Source organism: Diplotaxodon limnothrissa, linkage group LG7, assembly GCF_057381915.1.
Source record: "Diplotaxodon limnothrissa isolate DT_005_m linkage group LG7, D_limnothrissa_male_GT1.1, whole genome shotgun sequence".
In the NCBI taxonomy this organism is placed as follows: Eukaryota; Metazoa; Chordata; class Actinopteri; order Cichliformes; family Cichlidae; genus Diplotaxodon; species Diplotaxodon limnothrissa.
Genome location: NC_140602.1, coordinates 60,848,460 through 60,862,616, shown reverse-complemented (window position 1 = coordinate 60,862,616; position 14,157 = coordinate 60,848,460). Strand labels below are relative to the sequence as shown.

Genomic DNA, 14,157 nt, shown 5'->3' with positions numbered 1-14,157 from the left:
AGCCCCCTAATCCAGCTTTCTTCCGATGGGCTGCCCCCTGTTAAAAATCTTATTATTATTATTATTATTATGTTAATTTTTTTGTAAAGCGAAAATGGTCAGATTTCTGAAACTGAAGATAAACTGTTGATATACAAATTAAATTTGTGGCCATTTTAACAATGTTTTCTTTCCATAAACATTTAAACATTTTATTTTATTTTATTTTTTGATAAAATAAGCGTATTTTTTTTAATTAAATCATACGTATTTTTTAATAGGTTGGTTCAATTTTAAATATCGTCCGTGTGGAGACAGTGGCCGTTAGGGGGAAGAAAAAATAAATTAAAAAGAGGAGGCAGAGGAGAGGAGAGGGGTGGTGCGTGACGTCATGGGTCATGTGACTGGTTTGTTTTGCTTGCTCCAGCTCGCGCTGACAAAAACAGAGGCAGAGGAAGGAAGCGACGACATCAAACCAGCTAGGAGCTCATCTCTATGCGTTGGTGTGTCGCCAAGAAGCTGCCAGCACCGCGGACACGGATAGTTTAATACGTTGTTTTTAGCTTTTATATCGCTGCTTCGAAACAGACACTACCTCCGCCTTCACCTACTGCCAGCTGACCGACTTTGGTGCAACATGCCTTCAGAAAAAACCTTCAAACAAAGAAGGACATTCGGTAGGTCTTACAGTTTCCTAATTTTAACATGTCTCGCTCTGCTTTTCCGCCTTGGGTCGTGGGTTTTCGGTTGTGCCCCGAATTGTCCTCTGAACTGCCCAAAAGTGAATCACAGCGTTGGCGTGCACAGGCCAGGTGGGGGTTAGTTGTTATCCCCGTGCCGAGTATCAGCCTACATTTTGTCAGGCTGCTTCTACTTTCTGCTGCTGCTGATTAACAGAATCAGCCTCCTCGTTGGGCATGTGCTCCTTTTAACTTATAGATGAAAGACAGTTGCTTCCACTCGTGGACTTTGAGCTTTAGATGTAGACGAATATGATGAGGCTGTGAGCTGCTGGCTCGTGTCTCTGTAATGTTTACTTGTGCGAGAGCAGTGCGAGGAAAACAAAGTGGTGTCGAAACGCAGGGCAGAGAGAGGAGAGCTGCAGGATTGGGGGATGGGACAGTTTGTGGAGGAAAAGAAAAGAGTTTAAAAGAGGAGAAAATGTAAAACTGCAACTGAACACGTGGAGTTTACGTGTCCTTCTTTATTTTCTTTCTTCCTGTTTTTCTTTTTTCTGTTTTGGTTTTTGGTTTTGGTGCACAGGCCATATAGCCTCGATGCAGAGGATACTTTCACTTGTGTTTCCCAGCCAACAGAGCTAAATGTAAGGCCTGCAAACTCACTGCCGAGTTTCCATAACGCAACGATTATTTAACATTCTTATCCTGTTTATTGGGTTTGCTGCTTGTAACAAAACGATGAAAATCATAAACTAAGTTCAACAGACTTGATGGCCAGAACTTAAAAATATGGAACTTTTTTTAGTGTTGTCGTTCTAGTTTTTGTTTGGTGTAGTTAGTTTTGCTGCTAGAATTTTGAACATCTTTTCAAATCATACGAATTATTCAAATTTGATTTAAAAATAGCATTTTTATCTCAATGAAAAGATGAAATTTGGATGAATGTATTTAATATTTAAATAAAATAATAATGATACCAAAGAGTGACGTTATAAAAGTAGATAACTTTTTAACTTATGTCCGTATCATAATTACTACCTAATAAACAAAGATGTGTACTTGCTGCCTTCAACGTTAGAAGTATGTTTCCCAGCATGACTAAACATGCATGTGCTTCATGTTATTGGTCTAAATATACACAAACAAAGCGTGTGCGTTCCAGCCTGCTCTGACAAACGTGTTATGTGTACATATGATGATGTTAAAGTTGGCATGAAGCTGTGACAGTCCAACAAGTCTGGTCCAAAAACTACTGGTTAACGTGGTCATGTGAAAATTTTTGTAATATTGCCATTTCAGAAACAGTTTTGTGTGTATACATGAATGTTTACTCAGTGATAAGGGTCACTAGCTGGTAGTCATGTTGCCTTTTATCTAATCTTTGTGTTACTGTCCTCTGTGGACAGAATAATCTAGCCCCATGTGTTTAGTTTTGTTTTTTAACATAAATGATCCGTTACGTAGTTACTAGGCTTGTCATAGAATGACTCAGGAACTTAAAGGGAGTTTCCCAGTGTCCCCTTGAGGTAACTGACGAATTCCCAATATTACATAACAAAGATGTATTTAAAAAGCACATCCTTTTAACCTCAAAGTCATTTGCTTCCCATTTAGTTGGTTTTTCTCTCTCCCTTCTTGGTCTGGTCATGAGAGACTGACGCATGCAGAACTTCCTTGTTTCTGATTGAAACGCAGTTATGGAAAAATGTAATAATAGAATTTTTTTTTTCAGTTTTAGCATGAAAATAAACATTTGTGTTTTGGCCGCAGCATGTTAATCAGTTAATTTAGTTAGACAGTCTTACAGTGGCCGCACAGTTTTCTGAACAACAACTTCTTTCAGCGGTGGGTCACAGGGACACCAGAGACTCAAAGCTTCAGTTTTTTTTTTAATTGTCTCTACTCGACTCCATTCAGGTAATTCAAGGTCCAAAATCTGATGTTTAGTTCAAGTAGGTAGTGCTGCTGCAAGTAGAAGGTGATATTTTTGGTCATATGTGCTGGTTGTAGACTGTGTGTACAAAAATTATGTTGCCACCTGTTGGTTTTGGACTAATTTTTATCCCTGTTTTCTGGAGTCAAAAGCATTAGATGACCAGCTGACGCCAACAAGCTTGGTTAGCAGCTGTATCTATAAGCTGTACAGGTGCAGTGCAATGACATGCATATCTGCTAACCATTGCTAATAAACAGACCAATTAATAGTAGAATTTCAATCCAGTCTTTGGGTTATCACTGTGAAGAAAAAACCCAATTATTAGTTCTGCTTTCAGCCAAGATTTCCAAGGAACTAGAATGCACATGTCCGATAAACGCACACAAGATTTGCAATCCCAGTAATCAGTGCAGACTTTGAATAGATAATAAGTGGATCATAATTTTTTGCCTAATGATCTGCTAATCACTGCAGAACAATGCTGTTGCACCATGAGTGGATTTTAGAAAAGCCCATCTTGTTTTCACTCGAGCGCTTTACCCCAGTAAGCAGTTTGTTCCCGTGTGATTCTGTGCTCCATGTCTCTAATCCTACTTTTTCTTTTTAATTGAATTGGACCTATTATGGTTTTCGTTATGTTCTTACATGTATGCACTGTTAAAATAGTGGTTGCTCATACTGAACGTGACTAAACTTTCAACTTTGAGGCACGTGTGTACAAGTTTACCCTGTGCTCTGAAAACGCACTCTGTTTCAGACATTTTTTTTCTGCTCTTGGCTATGTATGATGTCAGTAAGAGCAGGTATCAGATAATATGCTCAGCAACAGCACCCACCTGCTGCCCTCTTTGTTTAGGACAGCCAGTAAGGATTCCTAAAACAGCTTGTACCAAATGAGAGAAGACATATTCTAAACTATAGATCTGTCTAGTGCATAAAGCTTACCGGTGTTATGAATGTTTAACGGGACGCTTTTATAATCTGTTTCAGAAATTAGTAGGCAGCCACTTACAGCTGTGACATTGTTTGGTCTGATGTGCATCACCTCGCAAACCTGTTGAACCACAGGTTGTAAAAACAGTCACAGTCACCTGATACGAGAACCAAAGATATTATTGTGCAGATAGGGATATGTAAAACAAACAGCATGCAAATAGGATAGGATTTGCTGCCAGCTTTTTTCTTCTTTTTGCCTTATTTGTCATTGACCGTGTTTGTCTTTTATCAGCTCATTCCGGTTGATGCCCACTGACCTTTTTTCTGCTCCACAGAACAGCGAGTAGAAGATGTCAGACTGATCCGGGAGCAGCACCCCAACAAGATACCTGTGAGTTCAAGTACATGTTTAAAATGTCTGAAGCTGACAGTGATGTTGGTGTGGTTGTGGACAAGTGTGATGTGCAAAGCAGCACACAGGAACTTTCCGCAGTAGAAAATGTTACCGCATATTTCCTGGTTGTAGCTCACAGCGACTGATTAAATGTCTTTTGTCTGAAAGAGCTTTCTGTTCCTCGATGGGATTTTCCAGTCGACTCTGTTGGAGATGCATTTATCATTTTAGCAGTTGTGATGTAGCAGCTGTTTTTTTTCTGGAATGTTGTGTTAAAAGTGGTTGCAGCTGCATTACCATGTAAGTGGCCAGCACCTCTTAGCAACCACCAATAAACAAACGCACACCTCGTGTTTCACCTGCTCATTTTATCAGTGAGATAGAGTATCAGCACAGCTTTGCACCTGTCGTTTCATGTAAGGGCTCTTCTCGTCTGTGTGTTTGTGCACGCTTCCTGTGTGCTCCCCGGGGTTATAAACTGCCGTGTCACAGTAAGTATGAGACCAGAGGCAGATGTGCTGTGTCACTGTAATGTAACTCCACCCAGACAGCCACAGTGGAGCCTGAAGGAGGTGGAGAGGCAGACTGCTAATAGCTTTCACATTAGGGTCAGACTCAGTAGTGTCCTGCTTTCACAATACACAGGGGTCAGCACATGTCTAAATACTTCAGGTGATATAGTAGTCTCGCATCACTCTTTCGCCACATTTATTTATGTTTTGCTGGGAAAAGGGAAATGTGTTCAGTGATTTTAGGGCTGCACGATTAATCATTAGAAAATCGCGATCTCGATTCATACTTATGTGCGATCTCATTTCCAAATGACAACGATTTAAAAAAAAAAAAAAAAAAGACAACGACGATTGTACCGCATTTTGATCCGGGACGTAATCTGCATGAAAACAAGCGCTCACTCTTCCTGCTCAACAAATGACAAGGGCGGAGCCTTATACCACGTGATACAGAAGCTGTGCCGTGTGATGCTAAAAAAATTTTTTGTTTCCTGTTCTCATGCTGTCCTACCATGGAAGCATAGCATGAGTAGGGGTCTCTTTTTTTCCTCTTGTACTTTCCCCAGTGTAGTGTACATTTCAATGTTTTTTTCTGATTCTACCAATCTCTGACCTGTATCCCCATGTAATGTTTGTGCTATATGTGTAAGGTCGGGGGGGGTCCTATTTCACTGCAGGGCAACCTGCATGTGACGAATAAAGCTTTGATTGATTGATTGATTGAAATTAGCAGGGAAAAACAACGGAGAGCACGTGACAGGAGAAAATCCGTCCCGGTCAACCACCCAAACATCAATAACGGAAACCTCATACCCTATACACGCCGAACTCCCGCAGGCACAAAGAAATTACGGAGGCTATTATCACCTGACCAAAGATATGGCTCCCATCAACACTGTGCAAAACCAGGGATTTAGGAAAATGATCAACACCCTAGACAAACGCTACACAGTGCCGTCCCGCAACTATTTTTCTATTGTTGCACTACCTGCTCTATACACGCAGCGTCGAGCAACGGTGGAGACGGAATTTCAAGCAGTACAACATTTTGCGGCAACCACAAAACGTGAGACATTTGTTGTTTTGATGTTCAGTTTCAACTGTTACGAAGTTGATGTGCAGTTAATAAGTGCAATAAATATTTATATTGGAAAAGAAAATCGTTAGAGAATCGTGATCTCAATTCTAAGCCAAAAAATCGTGATTCTCATTCTATGCAAAATCGTGCAGTCCTAAGTGATTTATTGAAATGTGCAAACATATGTGTAAATGGAAAACAGAGTGTAGAATTCTACTGAGTCCCATCTGTCTTTTCAGGCCAAGATATGACTTTTGGGATCCTCAAAAGAGTGTCCTTTCAGGTGCAGGTGTACAGCAGAGTGCTGTCCTGTTGAGGTGGCCTCCTACCTGCTCTGTGTCATGCATTTGTGGAGTGATTGTTGGGTTTGGTTGTTTTAGAACTGAAGGCGCTTTTTGGACTTTGCTCCTCCCTGCGCATGTTGAGGTTTCGCCCTGTTAAAAGGGAGTTTTTACTTTCCACTATCAATTGCTTGCTTATAGGAGCTTATCTGATTGCTGAGGTTTCCTCTGTGTTATTGTAGGATCTTTACCATGCAATATAAAGCGCCTTGAGGCAACTGCTGTTGTGATTTGGCGCTAAATAAATAAAGTTGAATTAAATTAAAAAATTGTAAAATGTCTTCATAAACATAAAGAACCCACTTATTATCTTTTCAAGCACTTGAAACTGCCACGACCTGGGTGATTGAGAGCCCACACAGACATGCTGCCTGCAGACAATTTTAAATTATAAGTTTCTTCTGTGCAAATATTTGAATTACCAGGTACTTTGTGCAAGCAGGAGCAGGTTCAACTGTGGGATGAAATCCTCTCTGGGAAAGCAACCGAATGAGCTCTGGCCAGTCAGCCAGCTGCACAGTAAACTTTTAAAGACTGAAGAAGTTGTGCACTAGTAAATCAATCATGGATGACATTGGCTAAAAATAATAATGAAATGCTCTTTAAAAAATTATCAAATATTCATGGTCTGTGTGGAAGCAGACAAATAGTATTTTGTTATCTGAAATAATATATGAACCAATTACTTTGAAACAAAACAGCAAACCAATTTCCAATGTCCAAAACTGATTGCAGCTTCATTTTCACTTGCATTGCTTGATAAACAGCCCCTAACACGACAATATTGAAAGTCTGGAGAAAGAAAAACAGTACATTTTCTCATCTGTGAGGCTTAAATATTAGAATGTCTTTATCTTGTACTTACTAATAAAATATAAAGTTAGGATTTCTGAACTAAACAGCTGCTCTAACCTTTTAACTTAATTCAAACAGTAAAGTCAGTCTACACATCACTGGCCTGTGAAAGCAGCCTTGTCATTGTCTTGTGGCACTTTCAGCAGAAATGGTGAAGAGGTTTACTGAGGCCGCTGCTTTTCTGCCCAGATGAAATGCATTAGCATGCCAAGCGAAAGCTGAGGAAGCTCTGGGTCAGCAGGTCTCACTGGATTAGTGCTAGAACCTCTTAGTGCTGTGGTCTGGACTGTAAATCTGAAGTTTCCCTTTGTCAACAGGTGATCATCATGCTGGTATTATACTCACTTGTGGACATGCATACAGACAAGTAATTGTTCTCATTAGACTGTTTTCCAGTTTGCACTTGGTGCCCTTGTAGTGCAGCGTCTGCACACTCACAACTTATCGAAGGGCACGCAAGCATTCACACAATTTGTGTTCATGTGATGATAAAATGTAGGTCACTCAGACCCAGGCAGCCTCTCAAACACTCATGGACTTCTGTGGGTTGCACTGGGTGGGTCGAGCATGTAGGACACTCACTCAGTTGCAAGAATTTTGTGTAGCTGACGCCTGTGCTATCACACAGTCCGCTAATGTTGTGTAACGTCAGGTCGCAGTTCATCAGATGTTTGCGTTGTCACAGGGGCCTCCGCGGGGTAGAGTCTACAAACCTTCAGTGCTGTGGTGCATGGCTTCATTAGTACCAATGTGATCATTACAAAATGCCATAACTTTTTGAAGGGTTTTCCTTCGCAAATACATTCGCTCTGATTGGTTAGCTGACCCAGGAGAAATATGGCAAAGTTGGTTATGTACTATAACCTTAACTATATAAGCTCTAGTATAGCCTTAACCTCGTAAGAGCTGTTGGTTTGTAACAAAAACCAGAAGTTCAACCAGGTTTCAATCAGAATCCAACAAAGGACACAAGAAGATTTGCACTGGACTATTTGTGGTTTTAAACCATGTACCATCAGACAGTGCGGTGTTGCCTCGGTACATTTAAGCAACACTGAACAATAACACACAATAACACCATAATATTGGTTTTTCATTTCCTGAAATGCGAGTGCATGAAACATCTTGTTCACTCCTGCAGCCGACAACAGAACATTGTTTGTGTTCTGCTCACAGTGAGACATGTTAGAATTAGCAGCTTTCCTAAAGTGGAAAGAGGGAGTAATGCCTGCTGCTAGGCAGGCTCTAAAAAAAGAAAGAAAGAACAGTGTCTACATTTTGAATAAGACACGTTAAACACAGAGAAGTGTCTTAAATATTTGCGTAACAAACGAGGAAAGTTGTGCTAAAAAAACACAACCCCACTGCTATATTAGTTCTCCACAGCTATCCAGTCATTCATCATCATTGTCACCCGAACTGGGCTGGATTTGCATTCTTGTTTTCCCTTGTAGTTGCGCTCCATCAGTTAAAACAGCTAATTAAGACAAAACATGTGATCGGAAACTAAGATTGTGAGTGCGGCCTGAGTGACAGTGATTGGTTGTTTTTTGTTAAGAGAAGCTTTGATTCGTTGAACTTATAGGCCGCTTCAGAGCGTTAAGTAGAGGCTGACAGCCTTTGTTTAATCAGCACATCACTGTGAGTTAAATTGGGTTTTGCCAGCCTTTAATACAGAGTCTGATTGTGATTCTTTCTGAAGTGGAGTCTAATCCTGTGGGTTTGAAACCCATCTTACATATCTTAGTAAAACAATGGCATTCCCTTTCAAGTCTAACGCAAATCTTGATCTAGTAGATGTGGATTTAGATTCACAGGGACCCGACTGTGAGGCAGAGAGCTGTGTTCTTTTATTTAACCTCTCCATCTGATATTGGCAGCTCAAGCTTCCTTATTACATCTCACTGGTCTCAGACCCACAAAGGGCACAGGAAATGCACCATTCATGGAAGCTGACCAGCTAAAAGAAGAAAAAGAGGAGAAATGAATTGCTGATAAAGTTTTTGCCTCCTGCAGGTGATCATTGAGAGATATAAAGGAGAAAAGCAGCTCCCCGTACTGGACAAGACCAAGTTCCTGGTGCCAGACCATGTCAACATGAGTGAACTCATCAAGATCATCAGGTAGACGCTGACCTCTTCTCCCCTCCTCACCATCTCTCCTTTACATTCATCATTTTCTCCTCTTCAGTTTTGTTTGCTTTTCTTAAATGTCTCCAACTCCTCTTTTGTCTGTCTTTTCCTTCACTTTCACTTCTTTTAATTTCCTTTCATCTCCTCTTTCTTTGGCTTTCCCTTTTCCTTTTTTTTTTTTAAAAACGTCTTCATCCCTTTTCCTGGCATCAAATTTCCTTTCTTCTTTCTTTCATCTGTTTTGCATATTTGTTACATACAAAACATATTTGCATATATATTCTTCTTACTTACTCATTCCATGTTCTGTATTTTTAATGACCTCAATATACCAAACCTTTGTTGCACTTTTCTGAGCTAGCAAACATATGGATGGATGGATGGATTGAGGGAGGAAGGGATAAATACACTCAACAAAAATATAAACGCAACACCTTTGTTACTGCTCCCATTCCCCATGGGATGGACGTAGAGACCTAAAATTCATTCCAGATACACAATATAACCATCCCTCCCAAACAGTGGTCACAAATCAGTCCAAATGTGTGGTAGTGGGCACATCTGCTATATTGAGATAATCCATCCCACCTCACAGGTGTGCCACATCAGGATGCTGATCTGACATCATGAGTAGTGCACAGGTGTACCTCAGACTGCCCACAACAAAAGGCCACCCTGGAATGTGCAGTTTTGTCTCACAGCAAAATGCCACAGATGCCACAAGCAATGAGGGAGCGTGCAATTGGCATGCTGACAGCAGGAATGTCAACCAGATCTGTCGCCCGTGCATTGAATGTTCATTTCTCAACCATAAGCCGTCTCCACAGGCGTTCCAGAGAATATGGCAGCACATCCAACTGGCCTCACAACCGCAGACCTCGTGTAACCACACCAGCCCAGGACCTCCACATCCAGCAGGTTCACCTCCAAGATCGTCTGAGACCAGCCACCCAGACAGCTGCTGGAACAATTGGTTTGCACAACCAAACAATTTCTGCACAAACTGTCAGAAACCGTCTCAGGGACGCTCAACTGCATGCCCGTCGTCCTCATCGGGGTCTTGACCTGACTCCAGCTCGTCGCCGTAACAGACTTGTGTGGGCAAATGCTCACATTCGATGGCGTCTGGCACGTTGGAGAGGTGTGCGCTTGACGGATGAATCATGGTTCACATTGTTCAGGGCAGATGGCAGCTGAGAATGTCCCAGTTCTTGCATGGCCAGCATACTCACCGGACATGTCACCCATTGAGCATGTTCGGGATGTGCTTGACCGGCGTATACGACAGCGTGTACCAGTTCCCACGAATATCCAACAACCTCGCACAGCCATTGAAGTGGAGTGGACCAACATTCCACAGGCCACAATTGACAATCTGATAGACTCCATGCGACGATGTGTTGCACTGCATGAGGCAAATGGTGGTCACACCAGATACTGACCGGTTCTGGGTCCCCAGACCCCCAATAGCGCAAAAAACTGCACATTCCAGGGTGGCCTTTTGTTGTGGGCAGTCTGAGGTACACCTGTGCACTACTCATGTTGTCAGATCAGCATCCTGATGTGGCACACCTGTGAGGTGGGATGGATTATCTCAATATGGCAGATGTGCCCACTACCACACATTTGGACTGATTTGTGACCACTGTTTGGGAGGGATGGTTATATTACGTCCATGGGGAATGGGAGCAGTAACAAAGGTGTTGCGTTTATATTTTTGTTGAGTGTTGAGTGTAGATGGATGCCATATTTTTTCCATACGTTTCCTTTTCTTTCTTTCTTTCAATCTCATATTTTATTCACTCTCCTTCCCCTTCTTTCATTTCCTTTCACAAGTTCTTTTCCACTTCTTGATTTTATTCCTCTCCTATCCATAGTTTATACTTAGGATATTTTTTCCCTCTCACTTTCTTCTAATGTCTCCCCTTTTTCTCACTCTTGTCATGTCTTTCATTCCCCACCAGGAGGCGCCTCCAGCTAAACTCCAACCAGGCTTTCTTCCTGCTGGTTAACGGTCACAGTATGGTGTCTGTGTCGGCCGCCATCTCTGAGGTGTACGAGCGAGAGCGCGACCAAGATGGCTTCCTCTACATGGTATACGCCTCCCAGGAAACCTTTGGCGCTGCCACGACTGCCCAGTGAACAACCTTCCTTCATCCCTCAGTTTCTTCTTCCACTGGACCCGGCGACTGGACAGTTGTAGTTTTTAGTTTCCCCGTCCCCCCTTTCATGTCTCTTGTCACATTCTTTTGAGTATTAACTGTAAGAACTAAAACACAGACACAAACTGCTAAATCTAAACACAGCATCTGATCGTCTGTCAGCTCATTTTGGTCCTGGTTATTTGTCTGTGTGCCGCCACTCTCAGCCTGTAGCATAAAGCCGCAAGGGGTGACCAGAAACAGCAGAGTTTAGGTAGAGAGATCCCCACCCCACCTAAAATGTAACCGACTCAGGCCAATAAGAGTCTTTCCTGTCTGGATAAATCCTGTCCTCTGGCATTTACATGTTGATGGCATTTTCAGTTTCCAGTGTTGTGGCTAAACGTCTCCTAGGCTGTATTTATGTTAATGTATATATAAATTTCAGGTAGTGATGTTACATAAAAAGGTGGTGAGGCTCACCACTTATCTGTGTCTATATATACATTAGACAATGAACAAAGCCAGCCTTCTGTTGCAGTTAGAAGATAAAGCTTGGGGATTTCTTTTGCCAGAGAGATTTGAAAATTAAGAAGAGAAGATCCTTAAGCGTCACGTGTCGTCACATTCCCTTCACGGTCTTCTTTGCCGTTTTTACACCTTGCTGCATTTTGTAGTCTGAAGCATCCTCGCTGTATGATGTTAGGAAACTGCTTTGCTCTTGAAACAGATGATTGTAGTCCACCGAAAAGAGAAAAAGAAAAAAAAAAAGATGCCTCGTTTGTTGGTGTACAGATATTGTTGACTTTGAATATAAAAGGGGTTCCGATGTGAGTGTAACCAAGTTGATTTTTGGACACACTATAAGGAGCGTGGTCTGATTGCACGAGTGACTGGAGGATTGATGGTGTTGCTGGAAGGAAAAAAAATGCAGAACAGGGGAGGAGTTTGCCATGTCCTCATCCTTTTTTTCCTCTTTTTTTTAAATTCTTTTTTTTTTTTTTTTTTGCAGAAACAATGATTGGAGAGAGCAAAACACAGGCAGGTTCACGAACATCGTGTCTGGCTGTGGGTTTTTGTTTTTTTTTCCTTTAACCCACAGGGCTGATTTTTCCCAGAGCTGTCACTGCTGTTCAGTTTCACTTCACTGAATTACAACAAGCACTGTCACTACAGGGGAATTTAGGAATTTACACCTGCCCAGTAGGTTTTTAAAGGGCGGCACTCTTTCACAGATTTGAGTTTTAGCTGCTTTATATCACAGTATTTTTATCTTTTTGGTTCCTTTATTTAATAGGCTTTGTTTTTTTTGACTGTACGATGTGTTGCGACTATTCGCTGTCTGCAGTACAAATAGTTTAAGCTACTGTGTGTTTGTAACAGAGGGGTGGAGCATTTGTGTGTGTGGGTGTGTGCATTGTCCTTTCCGCCTGCTCCTCTGTTTCACACACATCCACATACAGCAATATCACACAGCCTCCTTTATGTATTTATGTTGGTATTTTGTAAACAATAAAAGGAGGGAAAAAAGGTTCCTGTATTTTGTTTTGTTTTCCTGACCATTAAACCCTAAATTGACTTTATTACTGCTACATATGTGAAAGGACAGCATTAAAAGGTGATGCTGTAGTTTAAACAATAGAATGCCATATAATGACGTCTGTGCTTACATGTCCAACAGCTGATCACCGATTTGTATAAAAGATGCACATAAAATACGTGATTGCCCCACTGACTAATCACCTTGTCTGTTGCTTGTTTTAATGCTGAAGGGCAACCCTCTTCTGAGTTCTTTACACTGAAAATCAATTAGATTGAACCAGAGCAGACAGGATCATAGCAGTAACAGCAAAAATGCCAAATGTTAGGCAGCTTAGAGAATTCTACTTTTAAATACCACAAATAGGAACCACAAATAAGCCTAAAGCCTTAGAGTAAAGTGCCCTAATATAGTGATACAATATTACGAGATAAGATGGGGCCTGATTATTTAAGACCTTGTATGTGAGGAGAGGCATTTTATATTTGATTTTGGATTTAACGGGGAGTCAATGAAGAAGTATGCCCTCTCTTTCTAGTCCCTGTCAGTACTCTTGCTGCAGCATTTTGGATCAACTGAAGGCCTTTCAGGGAGTTTTTAGGACATCCTGATAATAACTGCATAAAAGTAATTCAGCCTAGAAGTAATAACTGCATAAACTAGCTTTTTAGCATCATTCTGAGACGGGATGTTTCCAATTTTTACAGATATTCCACAAATGGAAGAAAGCAGTCCTGCATATTTGTATAATATGTGCCTTGAAGGACATATTCTGGTCAAAACTGGCTCCCAATGTTCCTCAGTGTTACTGAAGTAGTGAAGAGTTAGGATCTGGTTAGACAGCATGCTATTCAGCTTAGGTAAATCCTTCAAATAACTAGAAAAACAAGATTTTGTACTTCCTGATAAAACAAGGAACAGACAATACTAAATACTGCCAAAAAAAAACCCCCCAAACAAACAAAAAACAGCCAGTGCAGATATTCAGAGGACAATGGAAAAAGATGTGAAAGTGACTCATACCTTTGACTGCATATAAATGCCGATGCATGTCTTTGACAGTCGCTTAGCCAATTACCGTGGAGCGTGTCCACTGTGTCATCGTCATGTTTCGAAAAGCTAAAATGACGGCAACAAAAACTTTCAGCTTGAGGCTCCGCCTTTTGTTTGTTTTTTTGTTTGTTTTTTTACACATTGTATTGTACATAAACATTCACCTTCAACCTTTTAAGGATTCTCGGAGCAGCCGGTCCCATAATAAATAAGCCACACAGGCACTGTGATAAAAGGGAGAATCCAAAATTATTTAATTTTAAGCCATAAAAAAATCTTACCAACAAAGACCTGGGTAATTAAGTCCAAACTTTCAAAACACACAAATATTTTAAAAGCATATTTAAACAAAGATTTTGGAACATGCATGCATCAAGTTACCAACATCCTTAAAGAGTAAGTAAAACCTACAAAAGTGGAACTTTTTCTGTCTACAAACCATCTCTGTTCTTTGGTATAATCTATATAAAACAATGACAGGATAAACTAGCAATATAAAGAAATTTCCCTCATCTATGTAACTAATGGAATAAAACACAGAACAATTTATTTTACATTATGAAAGCGAATTGCCGATACC

At 41.0% G+C, this 14,157-nt stretch overlaps 1 protein-coding gene across 1 annotated transcript; it reads left to right on the top strand.

Moving 5' to 3' along the window:
• The first annotated feature begins 408 nt into the window (after positions 1–408).
• Positions 409–12,508, top strand: map1lc3b (microtubule-associated protein 1 light chain 3 beta). Its single transcript, XM_085360101.1, has 4 exons — positions 409–656; positions 3,867–3,922; positions 8,728–8,834; positions 10,808–12,508. The coding sequence occupies exons 1-4, from the start codon at positions 617–619 to the stop codon at positions 10,983–10,985; spliced, it is 381 nt and encodes a 126-aa protein (XP_085216227.1). The 5' UTR covers positions 409–616; the 3' UTR covers positions 10,986–12,508.
• The last annotated feature ends 1,649 nt before the right edge of the window (positions 12,509–14,157 follow it).

What these genes read in the sequence shown, in the direction of transcription:
- map1lc3b (XM_085360101.1), top strand. Translation starts at nt 617, where the DNA reads ATGCCTTCAGAAAAAACCTTCAAACAAAGAAGGACATTCG. An exon ending in CAAACAAAGAAGGACATTCG is followed by an intron (nt 657 to 3,866) that starts GTAGGTCTTACA and finishes TCTGCTCCACAG; the next exon opens with AACAGCGAGTAGAAGATGTC. An exon ending in GAACTCATCAAGATCATCAG is followed by an intron (nt 8,835 to 10,807) that starts GTAGACGCTGAC and finishes ATTCCCCACCAG; the next exon opens with GAGGCGCCTCCAGCTAAACT.